Source organism: Symphalangus syndactylus, chromosome 1 (genome assembly GCF_028878055.3).
Source record: "Symphalangus syndactylus isolate Jambi chromosome 1, NHGRI_mSymSyn1-v2.1_pri, whole genome shotgun sequence".
Lineage (NCBI taxonomy): Eukaryota > Metazoa > Chordata > Mammalia > Primates > Hylobatidae > Symphalangus > Symphalangus syndactylus.
The window spans coordinates 95,372,683-95,392,503 of NC_072423.2; the positions used below are offsets into that span (position 1 = coordinate 95,372,683).

Sequence of the window (19,821 nt, forward strand, 5' to 3'; positions counted from 1 at the left end):
GTGCGCCTGCGCGGCTGCCACCCGGTGGCTGACGGGGCAGGGCCTTGCGGGCTCACGCACTAGGAGGAGGAGTTAAGGGTGGCATTAGAGGCTTAGTCCTTGCGACGCTGCGCTGGTTGGCGCTGCTGCGCCGGAGGAGTTCTGCGTCTCTGGCTGGTGACTGGGTCCAGAATGGCTTCGGACTCGGGGAACCAGGGGACCCTCTGCACGGTGAGGGTCGAGGCTTCGTGTGGAGCCTCGCCGGGCAGACAGCCTCGGCCCCTGGGGTGATCGTTACCTTGGGAAGAGGCGAAGGAGTGGGCGCTTGGGTTGGGGCCTGGGGCCACGGATGAAACTAGGGTGCGAGGGTAGCAGGGGCCCTGCGTGAGTGTTGGGGTGTGACTCCCATGGTCCTGGAATGGTCATGAGTGATCATAAAGAAGGTGCTTGAAGAGGGGTTACGTGGGGCTTGTTCCCAGACCCTTGCAGTGGTCATAGGGTAGGTGGTGAAACAAAGTTATACCAAGGCACTTCCCCAGCGATCATCGGTTGGTTCCTGCCGCCCTTGCAGTTGGAGTTCGCGGTGCAGATGACCTGTCAGAGCTGTGTGGACGCGGTGCGCAAGTCCCTGCAAGGGGTGGCAGGTAAGAACAGGGTAAACTTTTCTGTAGACAGTCCAGAGGCCTCTGGGAGGGACCAGGCAAATCTATTAGGCGAACCCTACTCCCATTTTACAGATGCAGAAACTGAACCCCAGAGAGTGGAAGGAATGTTCTCAGAGTTAACACACAGACCTGGAGGCAGAGCCTAGAGTACAGCTGTCCAGCTTGCCCTGACAGATTCTAACTGCCTGTCTTGTTGTCCTGAACCTCAGGTGCCCCAGAGACTGAGGAGCTAGGCTGAGGGAGTTCCTTGGAAAACAAGCAGTTTTTGCTTGGGAAACAACATAATCTTGACAAAGCAAACAGCAGCGCTGGCCCTATACCATCCTGGGTAGCTTCTCGTTCTTAAAAGGCCAGGGCCGGGCGCGGTGGCTCATGCCTGTAATCCCAGCACTTTGGGAGGCCAAGGTGGGTGGCTCACGAGGTCAGGAGATCGAGACCATCCTGGCTAACACAGTGAAACTCCGCCTCTACTAAAAAATACAAAAAATTAGCTGGGCGTGGTGGTGGGCACCTGTAGTCCCAGCTACTTAGGAGGCCGAGGCAGGAGAATGGTGTGAACCCGGGAGGCGGAGCTTGCGTGAGCGGAGATAGCGCCATTGCACTCTAGCCTGGGCAACAGAGCGAGACTCCGTCTCAAAAAAAAAATAATAATAAATAAAAGGCCAGCTGGTCTGGAGGTGACCTGATACAATGAGAAAGATCTGGAAAGGTAGAGCCACCAGCATGGCTCTGGGAACTGGCTTCCTTTGATTCTGTTAGGTGTTCATCCAGGCCAGGCTCAGTGGCTCACGCCTGTAATCCCAACACTTTGGGACACCGAAGTGGGTGGATTGCTCAAGTCCAGGAGTTTGAGAGCAGCCTGAGCAACATGGCAAAAACCCTTCTCTATAAAATATACAAAAATTAGCTGGGCATCATGGTGCGTGCCTGTAGTCCCAGCTACTGGGGAGGCCGAGGCAGGAGGATTGCTTGAGCCCAGGAGGTGGAGGCTGCAGTGAGTTGGATCGCTCCACTGCACTCCAGGCCGGGTGACAGAGTGAGACCCTGTCTCAAAAAAGAAAAAAAACGTTCACCCAGTCATTCGGCAGGTATGGACCAGACACTGGGGCTTTTTAGGGAGAAGAGTTCACATGGGTATCAGGCACATCCCCTGCACTCAGGTGGAAATGAGCATGCAAGCGTTGCCTGGCTGGCATTCACAGAATGCTTCGTGGAAAGAGCAATGGTGAGAGGGAATGAGATGAGATGGCTTCTGAAGCTGGGACCCTGGTAGTGGTGGACTCTGCAAAGTGATTAGGGGTATGAGCTCTAGAGTTCAAACCCCCTCTTTGCCACTTAATGGCACTAAGACTTCATGCATGTTACTCTTTGTGTCTCTGTTTCTTCCGTGTTAAATGGGGGATGATAATAGAAGCTACTCTGGGGGATTGTCCTGAAGAATAACCGAGTCAATACAAAAAAAGCATTTAGAAAAGTCTTTGGCATGTAGTAACAGCCCAGTAAATCCTAGGGGATTATGAGAGGAAGGGCTTACAGGTGGTGATCTGGATGGAAGGAGAATGGAGGGGACAATGTTGAAGCTGGGTTTGCTTAGACTATGTGTTTTGGGTGGTGAGTGAGCCCTCCACTTCCTGTACAACTTGCTTGCCAGGAGAGCAGACAGCTGGCCTTTCTCTTGGACCCAGAGCAGTTTTCAGCCCTCAGCATGTTTCTTAGGCACCAGATAAAGACTTCTGGTGACTCTGTGTTTTCTGGTCCAGCTTGGCTTTCTCATGGGGCCAGGCAGGGAAGTTGTAGTTTTCTAGAATGCACACACACAGAGAAAGAGAGTTGCCATCTCAGGAGGCCTGGGGGAAGGCCTTTTCAGGAGGTAAGCAGGAGGAGCCCCCAGCCCAAGGCTCACCCTCTTGAATCTCTATCACTTGCCCTGGTGTTCTCTGTGGCCTTCTGTTTTCTCTCTCACTGGGCTCTGAGCCAACCAAGGGTGGGCCTGGCTACATTCCAAGGTCTACCAGTCTTAACTCAAGGAGCAAACTGAATGGCTGCTTAGCTAAGGTACCAGCCTCCCTCTTGGTTTAGACTCAGTCAAGAATTCAGGAGGTGCATAGTGACAAGGAGCTTCCCACTTCAGGAGCAGAGAATCAGCTCTTCTCTGGAGACCTGAGGGTCTGGGAACTCTCCTATGCTGAGGCCTGTCATCAGGACATCTTATCTGCTATGTGTCCAAAACATATTTAGGCCTCCACACTGCTCCAGGCCACGCCACCTCTCCCTAGCACGTGTAAGAACCTCATCCTTTGATGGGTTCCCCATTGCTTCTGTTGCCCCCTCTAATAGCTTTTGCACATAAAAGCCAGGGTCTTGTTCTGCTCTGTTGCCCAGGCTGGAGTGCAGTGGCACCATCTCAGCTCACTGCAACCTCCACCTCCCAGTTCATTGGATTCTCCCACCTCAGCCTCCTGAGTAGCTGGGATTACAGGTGTGCACCACCATGCCTGGCTAATTTTTGTACTTTTACTAAAGATGGAGTTTTGCCACATTGGCAAGGCTGGTATCGAACTCCTGGCCTCATGTGATCCACCTGCCTCAACCTCCCAAAGTGCTGGGATTATAGGTGTGCGCCACCACGCCTGGCCATCTGACAACTGACTTTTTTTTTTTTTTGAGACGGAATCTTGCTCTGTTGCCCAGGCTGGAGTGCAGTGGCGCGATCTCGGCTCACTGCAAGCTCCGCCTCCCAGGTTCATGCCGTTCTCCTGCTTCAGCCTCCTGAGTAGCTGGGACTACAGGCGCCCACCACCACACCCGGCTAACTTTTTTTTAGTAGAGATGGGGTTTCACCGTGTTAGCCAGGATGGTCTTGATCTCCTGACCTTGTGATCTGCCCACCTCAGCCTCCCAAAGTGCTGGGATTACAGGCGTGAGCCACCACGCCCGGCCGACAACTGACTTTTGAACTTGACCCTTGTGGACCTCACAGAGCTACTGCCCTCACAGAGCTGGCGGCCTAGGAGTGAAACAGAGGACTGTAGTCAGTGCAATGTGAATTACAGGAGGGGGAGTGTGAGCTGCTACAGGACCACAAGGGGTGTGGTCCTAACCCAGCTTGGAGCCTAGGGGCTGCTTCCTAGGGTGAGTACAATATCTGGGTTAAGTGCTGGGGCTCTGGAGCTAGGCTGCATGGTCAGAGGTCCAGTTGCACAACTTATTACGTTGTGACTTTGAGCAAGTTTCTTCATCTTTCTATGCCTCAGTTTTCTCATCTGCAAAATGGGGATCATTGTACCTAACTTAGAGGCTTAGTAGGAGTACTAAATATGTTAAGACAGGTAAAACACAGGATTTGCTCACCGTCCATGCCCAGTAAGTGTTAGCTCTACTAACGAGGCAATAGTCCCTGCCTTTTATGTGTGTAATAGCTTTATTAAGATATAATTCGGCCAGGCACAGTGGCTCACACCTGTAATTCCAGCACTTTGGGAGGCTAAGGCAGGCAGATCACAAGGTGAGGAGATCGAGACCATTCTGGCTAACACGGTGAAACCCTGTCTCTACTAAAAACACAAAAAATTAGCTGGGCGTGATGGTGGGCACCTGTAGTCCCAGCCACTTGGGAGGCTGAGGCAGGAGAATGGCTAGAACCCGGGAGGTGGAGCTTGCAGTGAGCCGAGATTGCACCACTGCACTCCAGCCTGGGCGACAGAGTGAGACTCCATTTCAAATAAAAAAAAAAAAGACCGGGTGTGGTGGCTCATGCCTGTATTCCCAGCACTTTGGGAAGCCAAGGCGGGCAGATCACGAGGTCAGGAGATTGAGACCACACTGGCTAACACGGTAAAACCCCGTCTTTACTAAAAATACAAAAATTTAGCCAGGCTTGGTGGCGAGTGCCTGTAGTCCCTGCTACTTGGGAGGCTGAGGCAGGAGAATGGCGTGAACCTGGGAGGTCGAGCTTGCAGTGGCCCAGATAGCACCACTGCACTGCAGCCTGGGCAACAGAGCGAGACTCTGTCTCAAAAAAAAAAAAAAAAAGATATAATTCATAGGCTGGGCAGCTAGGCACAGTGGCTCACGCCTGTAATTCCAGCACTTTGGGAGGCTTGCTTGAACCCAGGAGGCAGAGGTTGCAGTGAGCCAAGATCGTGCCACTGCTCTCCAGCCTAGGTGACAAAGCAAGACTCCATCTTGAAAATAAAAAAAGATATAATTCATGTACTATAAAAATCACCCATTTAGGCCAGGCGCAGCGGCTCATGCCTGTAGTCCCAACAGTTTGGGAGGCTGAGGTTGCGGTGAGCCGAGATTGTGCCATTACACTCCAGCCTGGGTGACAGAGCGAGACTCTGTCTCAAAAAAAAAAAGAAAAAAAAATCACCCATTTAAAGGATACAGTTCATCTGTTTGTAGTATTTTCAGAGTTGTGCAACCATCTCTCCACTGTCAGTTTTACATTTTTTTTTTTTTTTTTTTTTTTGAGACGGAGTCTTGCTCTGTCACCCAGGCTGGAGTGCAGTGGCGCAATCTCGGCTCACTGCAAGCTCCGCCTCCCGGGTTCATGCCATTCTCCTGCCTCAGCCTCCGAATAGCTGGGACTACAGGTGGCCGCCACCACGCCCGGCTAATTTTTTGTATTTTTAGTAGAGACGGGGTTTAACCGTGGTCTCGATCTCCTGACCTCGTGATCCGCCCGCCTCGGCCTCCCAAAGTTCTGGGATTACAAGCGTGAGCCACCGCGCCCGGCCCAGTTTTACATTTTTATCACTTCATAAAGAAATCCTAGGCCACAGCCAGGTGTGATAGCTCATGCCTGTAATCTCAGTACTTTGGGAGCCTGAGGCAGGCAGACGACCTGAGGTCAGAAGTTCGAGAGCAGCCTGGCCAACATAGTGAAACGCCGTGTCTATTAAAAGAAAAAAATACAAAAAAATTAGCTGGGCATGGTGGTGGTGTGTGCCTGTAGTCCCTGCTACTCGGGAGGCTGAGGCAGGAGAATCGCTTGAACCTGGGAGGTGGAGGTTTCAGCAAGCTGAGACTGTGCCACTGCACTCCAGCCTGGGTGACAGAGCGAGACTCCATCTCAAAAAAATAAAAAAATAAATTAAAAAAAATAGAGACAGAAAATAGATTGGTGGCAGGGGTGGGAGAATAGGAGGGTGATAGCTAAAGGATATAGGATTTCTTTTCCTTTTATTTTATTTTAGAGATGGAGTCTCACTTTTTCACCTGGGGTGGAGTGCAGTGGTGCAATCTCGGCTTACTGCAAACTCCGCCTCCTGGGTTCAAGCAGTTCTTGTGCCTCAGCCTCCAGAGTAGCTGGGACTACAGGTGCACACCCCCATGTCTGGCAAATTTTTATATTTTTGGTAGAGACAGGGTTTCACCATGTTGGCCAGGCTGGTCTCAAACTCCTGACCTCAGGTGATCCACCCATCTCGCCCTCCCAAACTGCTGGGATTACAGGCGTGAGCCACCACACCCGGCCTATGTTATTATTTTTGTTTGTTTGTTTTATTCCGTATCAGAGTCTTGCTCTGTTGCCCAGGCTGGAATGCATTGGCATGGTGGCTCACGCCTGTAATCCTAGCACTGTGGGAGGCCTAGGTGGGTAGATTACCTGAGGCCAGGGGTTCGAGACCAGCCTGGCCAACATGGTGAAACCCCATCTCTACTAAAAATATAAAAATTAGCAGGGCATGGTGGTGCATGCCTGTAGTCCCAGCTACTTGGAAGGCTGAGGCAGGAGAATTGCTTGAATCTGGCAGGTGGAGGTTGCAGTGAGCCAAGATCGTGCCACTGCACTCCAGCCTGAGCAACAGAGAGAGACTCTGTTTCAAAAAAAAAAAAATTTTTTTTTAAGCTGTCTCCTACAGGAAGAATATTTTCTGTCTGTGGATTTGCCTACTCTAGACATCTAATATACATAGCATTATATATGTGGCTTTGTGACTGGCTTTCATGTAGCATAATGTTTCAAGGTCCGTCCATGTTGTAGCATGTATCAGCACTTCGTTCCTGAATAGTATTCCATTGTATGGATACCATATTTTATCTGTTCATTAATTGATGGGCATTTGGGTTATTTTTATCTTTTGGCTATTGTGAATAATGCCGCTATGGATAGCCCACTTAAAAAAAAATACTGCTTTAAAAAGAATTATGTATGTTTCCAAAGTTACAAATAATGCCTGGCGTGTATTAGAACTCACAGAAATCCTGGGGGCAAGGTGGCATTATCCCCATTTATATGAAAAGAAACAGACTCAGAAGTGAAGAGGCTTACTCAGGGTTACACAGTTACAAAGTAGCTTGCCTCTGGCCATGGGAAGTTTGGTGGAAATGGGGATAGAGAATAGCTGTCTGTTTCTCTGTTCTCTGCTGCCAGCACTGGGTGCCAGCCTCTGTTGCCCTCTTCCCTCTCTCTCCTGCCAGGTGTCCAGGATGTGGAGGTGCACTTGGAGAACCAGATGGTCTTAGTACACACCACTCTGCCCAGCCAGGAGGTGCAGGCTCTCCTGGAAGGCACGGGGCGGCAGGCGGTACTCAAGGGCATGGGCAGCGGCCAGTTGAGTGAGTGACCACTGTGGCCTTGGCCCCTCTGGGAGGGAGGTGGCTCAGAGCTGTTACAAATCTAACCATAGGATTCTTGGGCTCTGGGTTGGAGTGGCTTTGAGGAAGGTGTGAAAATTATGTGAGACTCCCTGCCCTTCCTGAGCTGCTGAAGAGGTGTGCTGGGTGAGGTGGCAAGCCAGCCCAAGTGTCTAATACCTTGCAGAGAATCTGGGGGCAGCAGTGGCCATCCTGGGGGGGCCTGGCACCGTGCAGGGGGTGGTGCGCTTCCTACAGCTGACCCCTGAGCGCTGCCTCATCGAGGGAACTATTGACGGCCTGGAGCCTGGGCTGCATGGACTCCACGTCCATCAGTACGGGGACCTCACAAACAACTGCAACAGGTGAGTTGTCCGAAGTCTCCCCAGTAGCATCCTCAGCTACACATTTTCACACTTGGCCCTCGCCAATACTCTGTGAGGCACATACACACAGGCACAACCTCCAGATGAGGAAACTGAGGCTCACAGAGGTTAAATGACTTGCCAAAGGTCCAGAGCAGGTAAAAGGTAGAGTTGGGATTTGAGTCAAGATCTGACCTTGGCTGGGCACAGTAGCTCACACCTGTAATCCTAGCACTTTGGGAGGCCAAGGTGGGTGGATCACCTGAGGTCAGGGGTTCAAGACCAGCCTGGCCAACATGGTGAAACCCCATCTCTACTAACAATACAAAAAAAAAATTAGCTGGGCACAGTGGCACGTGCCCGTAATCCCAGCTACTGGGGAGGCCCGTAATCTCCTGAGGCAGGAGAATTGCTTGAACTCAGGAGGTGGAGGTTGTGGTGAGCTGAGATTGCACCACGGCACTCCAGCTCAGGGGCGACAGGGCAAAACTCTGTCTCAAGAAAAAAAAAAAAATCTGATCTTGAAGATCCTGCTTATAACCACCTTACTGCCTCTGAGATGGAAGGGGACTTCTGGACGCAGCAAAGGAAGGGTCCCCATGCCATGGTGTTTGTCATGCTGTGATATAACTAGTTATTTACTCATCTGTGAATCCCCTGAGCCAGAAGCTTATTGAGGACAGGACCCATGTCTGATTCTTCTCGGTGCCCTCTACCCAAAGCCCAGCACAGAGTAGGCCTGTTTGTTGAATGAATGAATGAATGAATGAATGAATGAAGCAAATATAGATAGATGAGAGGGTAGAGCACCTGGCCTGTGAGCTGCTTTCCTGCCCACTTGTTTCCTTTCTTTCTTAGCTGTGGGAACCACTTTAACCCTGATGGAGCATCTCATGGGGGCCCCCAGGACTCTGACCGGGTAAGTGTCTGTCTGGGTTTGGGCTTGGGCTGAGAGAACCCAAAGTCTCAGAGGCAGGGCAGGCAGCTCTTGGGATCTTAACAGTGTGATTCCTTTTTGGTGGAGTCTTTTCCTCTCACTTTATTTTGCTGAGTTTGGAAACATTTGTTGACACTTTCTGTGATCAAGGCCCAGGGGATACAATAGATTACAGCCCCAGTGCCTGACCCAAGGAGCACACAGTCTGTGGGGGAGATTACTGAATTCCATGGTTTCCAGGCAGTGAGATAATCCTTGCAGGAGCCTGCAAGAGGCCCTGGAGCCCACAGTTCATCTGCCCGAGGGGCAGGGGCAGTGGGAGGAAGTGAAATACGGAAGTTGAGGGTTTTACCTAAACTGAAAAGGCTGTCCCTGGCATTCCCTAACACCCCGGTCCTGGAGTTTCATTTTTCAGCAGAGAATCATTTCCCAATCTTCAGGGAATTGCGTGTTGCCTTAATGATTTTTGCCTTATCTGAGTACTAGTTGTATTGTTAGTTACTCAATCATTTGATTTTTTTATCTTATTTTCTGAGATGGAGTTTTGTTCTTATTGCCCAGGCTAGAGTGCAATGGCGCGATCCCAGCTCATTGCAACCTCCGCCTCCCAAGTTCAAACGATTCTCCTGCCTCAGCCTCCCTAGCAGCTGGGACTACAGGTGCACACCACTACACCCGGCTAATTCTTGTATTTTTAGTAGAGACGGGGTTTCACCAGGTTGGCCAGGCAGTCTTGAACTCCTGACCTCAAATGATCCACCCACCTCAGCCTCCCAAAGTACTGGGATTACAGGCGTGAGCCACTGTGCCCGGCTCTGACTGTGCTATTTTCTATCTTGATGGGTTTGCAACCTTGCGCCACAAAACAAATGAAACCGTGGTATGTGTTGCTTAATGCATGTTACTGATTTTTTGGACTTTTCACAGCTCTGTTACCTATCATGCTTTTCTTTTCTTCTGTTCCTTTTCCTTTCTCCCCTCCCCTCCCCTCTCCTTTCTGAGATAGGATCTCACTCTATTGCCCATGCTGGAGTGCAGTGCTGCAATCATGGCTCACTATAGCCTTGAACTCGTGGGCCCAAGCAATCCTTCCACCTCACCTGATAGCTGGGACCACAAGCATGTACCATTATGCCCAGCTAATTTTTTTTTTTTTTTTGGTGGTAGAAATAGGGTGTCACTATATTCCTCAGGCTGGTCTCAAACTGCTGGGCTTGAGCAGTCCTCCCTCCTCGGCCTCCCAGTGTTAGGATTATGAGCATGAGCCAGCATGCCTGGCTTCTGTCACATTTCTTTTTTTTTTTTTCTTTTTCTTTTTTGTATTTTTAGTAGAAACGAGGTTTTGCCATGTTGGCCAGGCTGGTCTTGAAGTCCCAACCTCAAGTGATCCGCCTGCCTTGGCCTCCCAAAGTGCTGGGATTACAGGCGTGAGCCCCTGTGCCCGACCACTCTGTCACATTTCTAATGATCAAAAGTTTTTACTCCCTGTTCTGGGAAACTGGAGAGGCATTTCTATAGAGTCCATTGCACAGTGCCATGCTTATGTTCAGTGATTAGTAATCTGCTGCTGCAAATCAAATGACTCCAAAGTTAGGAGTTTAAAACAACAAACATATACTATCTCTGGGACAGGAATTTGTGTGTGACTTAGCTGGGTGCCTGCAGCTCAGGGTCTCTCTCGGGGCTGCAGTCATCTCAGGGCCCCACGTGGGGAGAATCTGCTTCCAGGTTTGCTCATGTTGCTGTTGGCAGGCCCCAGGTCCTCCCTGGCTGTTGGCCAGAGTCATCAGTTCTTTGCCACGTGGGTCTCTCCCTAGGGCAGCTCACAACACGGCAGTTGGCTTCTCTCAGAGTGAATGAGCGAGAGAGAGAGAGATTGAGATTGAGAGAGGGCGTCCAAGACTCAAGCCACATTCTTTTTGTTACCTAATCTTAGAAGTGACACTAGGTCCAGCCCACACTCAAGGGAGGCTCATCATAGAGGCCATTCGCCTCATGCAGCCTTGAAAGATGATGGGCAGGAAGTAGGCATTGAAGAGGGTAAGAGTGGGATTGGCAAGCCCAGCAAAAGAAACTGCCCAGGCAAAGCCCTCGAGGCATGGAATGGCAGGGAGAGCTTCTGAAGGGCAGGAGACTGCCTTGTGGCCTGTGTTTTCTTCCTGGACCCCAGGTGGGGCAGGGAATCAGAAGGGGCTGGCATCAGCAGCTGTACCTCACCCAATCCCTTAACTTAGACAAGAAAGAACTGAGCAGGAGCTGAGCAGCCAAGACCATGGTGACTGGCAAGTTGCTGTTGGGTTTTAGCATCTGCTTTTCCCAGGTGGAAGAGAATTCCATGTGGGAATTTGCATCCAAGCCTGGTTGTCCCTTGCACATCTCCTAACTGATCTCTAAGCTCCCTTCTATTCTCTCCTCACCCTGCTCCAGTCCTTACTTTTCATAGACTGCACTAGAAGGATTATTCTGAAGCCTGGAGTAACCAGGTCATGCCCCTGCCTGAAACTTGTCTTGGCTCCCAGTGCCTGAGAGTACAAGCTGGGCCTAGCTTCTTGGTGTGGACATTCAATGCCCCACTCCCCCGGCCTATTGCCCCTCCCTGTGTGCTGAGGAAACAGCCTGGAAAGGCTGCCTTTCCCTGAACTCCTGCTGGGTCATGCCTCCAGCCACACTGTCCAGGCTGCCCCCTGCCTTGAGGCCGCTCCTCAAGCCGGGCGCGGTGGCTCACGCCTGCAATCCCAGCACTTTGGGAGGCTGAGGTGGACGGATCACTTGAGGTCAGGAGTTCGAGACCAGGCTGGCCAATATGGTGAAACCCTGTCTCTACTAAAAATACAAAAATTAGGCCAGGTGCAATGGCTCATGCCTGTAATCCCAGCACTTTGGGAGGCTGAGGCAGATGGGTCACTTGAGGTCGGGAGTTTGAGATCAGCCTGACCAACATGGTGAAACTCTGTCTCTATTAAAAATACAAAAGTTGGGCTGGGCGTGGTGGCTCACGCCTGTAATCCCAGCACTTCGGGAGGCCGAGGCGGGCAGATCACAAGGTCAGGAGATTGAGACCATCCTGGCTAACATGGTGAAACCCCATCTCTACTGAAAATACAAAAAATTAGCCAGGTGTGGTGGCAGGCGCCTGTAGTCCCAGCTACTCGGGAGGCTGAGGCAGGAGAATAGCGTGAACCTGGGAGGCGGAGCTTGCAGTGAGCCGAGGTCACACCACTGCACTCCAGCCTGGGTGACAGAGCAAGACTCCATCACAAAAAACAAAACAAAGCAAAACAAAACAAAAGTTAGCCAGGCATGGTGGTGTGCATCTGTAGTCACAGCTACTCGGGAGGCTGAGACAGGAGAATTGCTTGAACCTGGGAGGTGGAGGTTACAGTGAGCCCAGATCGTGCCACTGCACTCCAGCCTGGGCAACAGAGCGAGCCTCTGTCTCAATAAATAAATAAATAAATGAATTAATTAAAAGAAATACAAAAACTAGCCAGGCGTAGTGGTGCGTGCCTGTAATCCCAGCTACTCGGGAGGCTGAGGCAGGAGAATTGCTTGAACCCGGGAAGCAGAGATTGCAGTGAGCCGAGATCACGCCATTGCATTCCAGCCTGGGCATCGCAATGAGACTTCGTATCAAAACAAAACAAAACAAAACAAAACAAGCAAAAAGAACCGCTCTTCAGGGCTCTGTATCCCCTCCCCCTTCTTGATCTTTCTACTGTTCAAGTCTCCAACGCAGGGCGTAACAAAAAGTGCCAGGTGCAGGCAGCAGATATCCCTCTGGAAAACGAGATAAAGCAGAACTGGCGCTTCTTCCTGCCCATCAGTTGGTGGCACAGTGAGATGCCTGGTTACTCAGCAGCAAGGTCATGGGAGCCCACCCGCACTGGCATAGGCACTTGTTTCTGCCCAAAATGTCAGGTTGGGGACAATTTATTTGCACAGATTTGGGTTTCTGTGGCTCACTAGTAAGGCCTTGTCACCCCAAAACACGCCAACTGTTGTATTCACCCTGTGTGTCATGACCCCTAGTCTGTTCTGTATCTGGACCCCCACCATATTCTAAGTCCCTTCAGGATGGTGACCTGCATACTCCCTGCCATGTTTGGTAGTGTGTCTGACCTAGGAGGTGCTCATAGGTGTGTTATGACAATTTTTATTACCTTCAAAGGAGAAGGAGGGCAGAGCCAGCTTCTAGGGGCTAGGACAAGCTCTTTGCCCCTTGCATTTCCTTCTGTTCCTGGAATCTGGGAGTCAGGGAAATGACACTGGCTGCCTATGATGGTCAGGGAAGCCAAGCTTGGCCAACTTAAGCCTATGGGAATTGAAGACAGCCAAGGGCCACAGAGCCATCAGGAGGCTGCACAACTGAGCTAACTGGAGGCTGAGAAGCAGAGCTGGGCAATTGCCTCACCGGAAAAACAGTCTGGTCCAATGGGAATGACTGAACAAGCAGGGGAAACTTCCACTGGCTCTTTTCAGTCCACTGTCATCCTGCCCAGGATTTCAGTTCCAGGGAGGGAGTGTTCAGATGGTCCAGGACTTCCTGAACTACTTTCCACTTCCAGATAGGGCCAAGAGGACCTTGCCTGCCCAGTCCTTGGGGGAGCTCAGATCCTACCAGACTGGTACCCACAGGAGGAAATGGGTACTTTAGGGAAGCAGGAAGAGGTATCGGAATCAGGAAGTCAGCTTGGCACCACGTGGCACACATCCCCTATACACACACTGGATCTCATTCCAGCACCGCGGAGACCTGGGCAATGTCCGTGCTGATGCTGACGGCCGCGCCATCTTCAGAATGGAGGATGAGCAGCTGAAGGTAAGGTGGAAAAGAAGGTGGGCACCTTTCCTAACAGGGTCCATCATCTGAGGCTGTCGTCTCCCCTCAAAGGTGTGGGATGTGATTGGCCGCAGCCTGATTATTGATGAGGGAGAAGATGACCTGGGCCGAGGAGGCCATCCCTTATCCAAGATCACAGGGAACTCCGGGGAGAGGTGAGTGGTGTCGGCCCCTGCAGGAGGCTGTGCTCTGCGGATGGTGCATGAGGAACCCAGGGGTGGGGGCCAAACAAGTACCCACCCCTGACCACACATTCTTCTGCAGGTTGGCCTGTGGCATCATTGCACGCTCCGCTGGCCTCTTCCAGAACCCCAAGCAGATCTGCTCTTGCGATGGCCTCACCATCTGGGAGGAGCGAGGCCGGCCCATCGCTGGCAAGGGCCGAAAGGAGTCGGCCCAGCCCCCTGCCCACCTTTGAGCAGGACCTCACCTTGGCTCTGTTGCTGTCCTCCAGGGCGAGCAGTTTCCACTTCCAGAGGGTGCCAGAGGGACTTTGCCTGCGCAGTCTTTGGAGAGCTCAGTACAGGGCAGGAGCTGCTGTGGTGTTCCCTTGGCAAATGAAAGTTTTATTTTCGTTTGGGACTTGGTGTTTTGTGCTTGTCTCCGTGCCCCTTATGGGCTTGGTGAACATAGCTCTGCCTCTGCCCTTTGTATCAGGGCCACCCCTTAGCACTGGAGCCAAACAAACCTGAATTCAAACCTACACACACACTGAAGTCCCCATCTTCCTCCTTGGAGCCATAATGAAGAGCCACTACAGTCAAATTTCTGTTTGTGGCCTGTCCCCACCCCTCGCTATGGCTGATTGCAACCAAAATGGACACCTGACCCATGGTGGCCCATGCTTTCCCTGAGAAATCAGAGCAGATCCAGCTTTAGTTTTTTCCTGTGGTTGGACCCATAACATTGGAATATGGGAAGTTTTGATGGCCCTCTTCTCCCTGCCTTATTGACTGATGCCCTGCCTTATTGACTGAGCATCAGAAAAAGGAGGAAGAATGAGGCAGGGAGAATCTAAGAGTTGCTGGAGAATCCCAGTCACTCTGGAGTCCCCTCTCTGAGCCTTTCGTGAGGCCAGCTGCCTCCTGCCTGGGATTGAAGAGATGCTCCTGAATCCTCCTAATGTATCCCCCTGTTAAGATAATCTGGCTTGAGGCTGGGCACGGTAGCTCACATCTGTAATCCCAGCAGTTCGGAAAGCCAAGATGGGAGGATCTCTTGAGCCTAGGAGTTTGAGACCAGCCGGGGGAACAGAGTAAGACCCTGTCTCTACAAAAAAAAAATAATTTAATTAGCTAGGCGTGTTGGTGCATGCTTGTGGTCCCAGCTATTTGGGAGGCTGAGGTGGGAGGATCGCTTGAGCCTGGGAGGTTGAGGCTGCAGTGAACCATGATCACGCCACTGCATTCCAGCCTGGGCAACAGAGTAGGACTCCATCTCAAAAAAAACAAAAACAAAAACAAAAACAAAACCACCTGACTTTATTTCTTTTAGTCATAAGTAAAAATTATTAATTAACATAATAAGTGAAGTGCTTGGCACAGAGCCCATCATATAAAGTTAAGGGAGCAGCAGCTATGATTCTGAGGCTGCGTGGGACCCTTGGAGGCAGCCCTAGCCAAGCTCCCCTTTCCTATGGTTGGATGAGCTGCTAACCAGGGAACAGTTTGTGGGACTTCGGGTTCAGAGCCTCCCTACTCATCTATTATTTCCCTGTACCCCCACCCCCATGGAGTGCCTTGCTCATCCTTGACAAAGCTGCTTTTATGACAGGGTAAGCTGGCAGACTACAAACTTTGCCCCAAGCTGGCAGACTACAAACTTTGTCCCTACACTGCCTGCTTGGAACTGGGTGGGTGGTTTCGCAGTTAGTTGTCCTTGGCTTTGAGGCAGAGCCCCTGGCTCAGCACCCATTCCCCAGTCCCTGTCTGTTTTCCCTTTCAAGGCTGTGGGTGGGTTCCACCTCTAGCCCCAACCCTTGGACTCTGCTCTTTCTTGCCAAACCTATGCTGGTTGTTTTCCAGCTCCCTGTGGTTGCTGGGAGCCAAACCCTTTTAAGCCCAGACTCAGGCTGTCTTTCCCCACTTCCAGGTCATTGCAGAAACTCATCCTGGATTCTGCCCACAGCTAACCCCTGACATCCTCTCACCTCCATTCTGGAATGATGCCTTGGTTTTAAGCTTTTTAAGCCTAAACGGTTCACCATGACACCACTCTATTAGCCTTTTTTTTTTTTTTTTTTTTTTTTTTTGAGATGGAGTCTCGCTCTGTCGCCCAGGCTGGAGTGCAGTGGCGCAATCTCAGCTCACTGTAAGCTCCGCCTCCCGGGTTCACGCCATTCTCCTGCCTCAGCCTCTCCAAGTAGCTGGGACTACAGGCGCCTGCCACCACACCCAGCTAATTTTTTTGTATTTTTAGTAGAGACGGGGTTTCACCGTGGTCTCGATCTCCTGACCTCGTGATTCGCCCGCCTCGGCCTCCCAAAGTGCTGGGATTACAAGCGTGAGCCACCACGCCCGGCAGCCTCTTTTTTTTTTCCTTTTTTTGAGACAGAGTTTCACTCTGTTGCCCAGGCTGGACTCACTGCAGGCTGGGTGCGGTGACTCACACCTGTAATACCAGCACTTTGGGAGGCCGAGGCGGGTGGATCACTTGAGGTCAGGAGTTTGAAACCAGCCTGGCCAACATGGCGAAACCCCATCCCTACTAAAAATACAAAAGTTAGCCAGGTGTAGTGGGATTACAGTGCCTGAAATCCCACCTACTCATGAGGCTGAGACAGGAGAATTGCTTGAACCCAGGAGGCAGAGGTTGCAGTGAGCCGAGATCACACCACTGCACTCCAGCCTGGGTGACAGAGCCAGATTCTTATCACACACATACACACACACACACACACACACACAAAAAGGAGATCAGCCGGGCACGGTGGCTCACACCTGTAATCCCAGCACTTTGAGAGGCCAAGGAGGGCAGATCACAAGGTCAGATCGAGACCATCCTGGCTAACACTGTGAAACCCTGTCTCTACTAAAAATACAAAAACTTAGCTGGGTGTGGTGGAGGGCACCTGTAGTCCCAGTTACTTGGGAGGCTGAGGCAGGAGAATGGCGTGAACCTGGGAGGCAGAGCTTGCGGTGAGCCGAGATGGCGCCATTGCACTCCAGCCTGGGTGACAGAGCAAGACTCCGTCTCAAAAAAAAAAAAAAAGATCAACATCCTCATTTTCTTCTGAACTTCTGGCTGTGTGGTTTTTCAAAGTTTATTTTTAAATCACAGAACACTGTTCAAACATCTTGAAGCCTCATCTGCAAAGCAGAAGTGGAACTGCAGGCAAAGATGCTCCGTTTTGGCCAGGAACAGTGGCTCATGCCTGTAATCCCAGCACTGTGGGAGGCCAGGGTAGGAGGACTGCTTGAAGCCAGTTAGAAACCAGACTAGCCAAGAAAGCAAGACCCTGTCTCTACAAAAAATAATTTAAAAGGCCAGGAGCGGTGGCTCATGCCTGTAATCCCAGCACTTTGGGAGGCCGAGGTGGGCGTATCACGAGGTCAGGAGATCGAGACCATCCTGGCGAACACGGTGAAACCCCGTCTCTACTAAAAATACAAAAAATTAGCCAGGTGTGGTGGCACGTGCCTGTAGTCCCAGCTACTCAGGAGGCTGAGGCAGAATGGCGTGAACCCGGGAGGCGGCGCTTGCAGTGAGTGGAGATCGCGCCACTGCACTCCAGCCTGGGTGAGAGAGCAAGACTCTGTCTCAAAATAATAATAATAACTTAAAAATTAGCTGAGTGTGGTGGCACAAGTCTATGGTCCCAGCTACTTAGGACGCTGAGGCAGGAGGATTGCTTGTGCCTAGGAGTGTGCAGCTGCAGTGAGCCCCATGCCACTCTGCTCCAGCCTGGTTGAGAGAGTAAGACCTTGTATCTAAAAAAATAAAAATTTTTTTTTAAGAAAAGGCCTTTAATCCCAGCAGTTTGGGAGGCCAAGATGGGAGGATTGCTTGATCCCAGGAAGTCAAGGTTGCAGTGAGACATGATTGTGCCACTGCACTCCAGCGTGGAGGACAGAGTGAGACCCTGTCTCAAAAATAAATCAATAAATGAAAAGGAAAATTTGAGTCCAAGATGGGAAGATTAGTTGAGGCCAGGAGTTTGAGACCAACTTGGGCAACATAGCAAGAACCCCATCTCTAAAAAAAAATTTTTTTTTTTTTTGAGATTGAGTTTCTCTCTTATTGCCCAAGCTGGAGTGCAGTGGGGTGATCTCGGCTCACTGCAACCTCCACCTCCTGGGTTCAAGTGATTCTCCTGCCTCAGCAGCCCGAGTAGCTGGGACTAAAGGTGAGTGCCACCACGCCCGGCTAATTTTTTGTATTTTTAGTAGAGATGGGTTTTCACCGCCAGGCGTGGTGGCTCACTCTTGTAATCCCAGCACTTTGGGAGGCCAAGGCCGGCAGATCACGAGGTCAGGAGATCGAGACCACGGTGAAACCCCGTCTCTACTAAAAATACAAAAAAATTAGCCAGGCGTGGTGGCGGGCGCCTGTAGTCCCACCTACTCGGAGAGGCTGAGGCAGGAGAATGGCGTGAACCTGGGAGGCGGAGCTTGCAGTGAGCTGAGATTGCGCCACTGCACTCCAGCCTGGGCGACAGAGCGAGACTCCGTCTCAAAAAAAAAAAAAAAAAAAAAAAGAGATGGGTTTTCACCATGTTAGCCAGGTTGGTCTTGATCTCCTGACCTTGTGATCCACCTGCCTCGGCCTCCCAAAGTGCTGAGATTAGAGGTGTGAGCCACCACACCCGGCCTATACCTCCCTATTTTTAATGACATGACTGTGTCATTGTTTATTTTCAGTCTTGATATTGTCTGTGGAATTCTATATTAGGATGAATTCTGCAGTAAGTAACACAGTCCTAATAGTGGCCAAAGCAATTAAGACATTTAATTATGTCACCAGATCAACAGTCTGGAGATTTGAAGATTCAGAGCAGGTCCAGTGGTGTGGCGACGTCAGGATACTGTCATCATGAACTGTGTTTCTCTTCATATCCCCTCTCCCCTTTTGGTGGCAAGGGTGATTACCACAGCACCAAGCCTCCCATTGTCACACATTCACATGATAGGGTGGAAAGCTGGAAGGAAGGAGACCAAAAAGGGAAAAGCTCCTTTCTAACAGAGAAGAACACCTATGCAATGGAATAATGAAAGTCAGCTGTGAAAATGTCTTTATCTGTGTTGTTACTAACTCATATTAGTTTCCTGTAATCAGTTTCCTTTGTAACAGTGGCAGCTGTAACAAAGTACCACAAACTGTGGCTTAAAACAACAAAAATTTATTCTCACAGTTCTGCAGGCCAGAAGTACAAACTTAGTATCACTGGGCCGAAATCAAGGTGTGGACAAGAGCTTGCTTCCTCCAGAAACTACAGGGAAACATCCCTTCCTGGCCTCTTCCAGCTTTGTGCGGCCGCTGGCATTCCTTGGCTTGTGGCCGAATCTCACTCCAATCTTCAAGGCCAGCACCATCCACTCAGTCTGCTCTGTCTTCCCATGGCCTTTTCCTCTGTGTATTTGTGTCAAATCTCCTTCTGCCTCCCTCTTACAAGGATACATGTGATTGCATTTAACACCACCAGAGTAATCCAGGATAATCTCTTCTTAGCAAGGGCCATTGATTTAATCACATCTTCAGAGACTTTGCCACATAAAGTAACATTCACAAGTTCCAGGGATTAGGACCTAATATCTTTGGAGGCCATTAATAAACCTGCTACAGTGACCTAGTAAACCACAGGTAAATTGATACAATTAACTTAGGAAAAGGTCTCATAAGTAAATTTGACGGGACTAGTTTCCATGACAGAATTTCTCTCTAGCCTCTCTCACCATTTGTTGTAAAGAGGTAAAGACTTTCCTTATCAGATTGCTTTATTACAGAGATTGTTTTTACCCAAAACTAAATTTACCTAAGTTTACAAAATTTGATTTAGATCAGTGGTTCTCAGTGGGGATGGTATGGCCCTATGGAAGTTTGTGAGGGCTATTTCTTCTGACTGTGACAGTGCTAGGTGGGGGCGGGGATGCTGCTGGTATTGGGGGAAGACTAGGGATACTTACCAACCTTCAATGCGCAGGATAGTCCTGCACCAAATAGCCCACAGGATACCCTTGTAGGTGAAAAATCACTACTTATGTATATTTCAGACGGTGTCTTGCTCTGTCACTCAGGCTGGAGTATAGTGGTGTGATCATAGCTCGCTGTAGCCTCCATCTCATGGGATCAAGCAATCCTTCTGCCTCAGCTTCCTGAGTAGCTGGAACTACAGGCATGCACCACCATGTCCAGCTAACTTATTTTTTATTTTCTTTATTTTTGAGACAGAGTCTCACCTTATTGCCCAGCCTGGAGTGCAGTGGCATGATCTCAGCTCACCGCAATCTCTGC

General features: G+C 50.5%; 1 protein-coding gene across 1 annotated transcript; it reads left to right on the forward strand.

Annotated features, from left to right (window-relative positions):
* Positions 1-52: 52 nt before the first annotated feature.
* Positions 53-13,953, forward strand: CCS (copper chaperone for superoxide dismutase). Its single transcript, XM_055266475.2, has 8 exons — positions 53-210; positions 551-623; positions 7,074-7,211; positions 7,417-7,594; positions 8,453-8,513; positions 13,273-13,350; positions 13,423-13,526; positions 13,636-13,953. The coding sequence occupies exons 1-8, from the start codon at positions 172-174 to the stop codon at positions 13,787-13,789; spliced, it is 825 nt and encodes a 274-aa protein (XP_055122450.1). The 5' UTR covers positions 53-171; the 3' UTR covers positions 13,790-13,953.
* The last annotated feature ends 5,868 nt before the right edge of the window (positions 13,954-19,821 follow it).

What these genes read in the sequence shown, in the direction of transcription:
- CCS (XM_055266475.2), top strand. Translation starts at nt 172, where the DNA reads ATGGCTTCGGACTCGGGGAACCAGGGGACCCTCTGCACG. An exon ending in GTCCCTGCAAGGGGTGGCAG is followed by an intron (nt 624 to 7,073) that starts GTAAGAACAGGG and finishes CTCTCCTGCCAG; the next exon opens with GTGTCCAGGATGTGGAGGTG. An exon ending in TGGAGGATGAGCAGCTGAAG is followed by an intron (nt 13,351 to 13,422) that starts GTAAGGTGGAAA and finishes CTCCCCTCAAAG; the next exon opens with GTGTGGGATGTGATTGGCCG.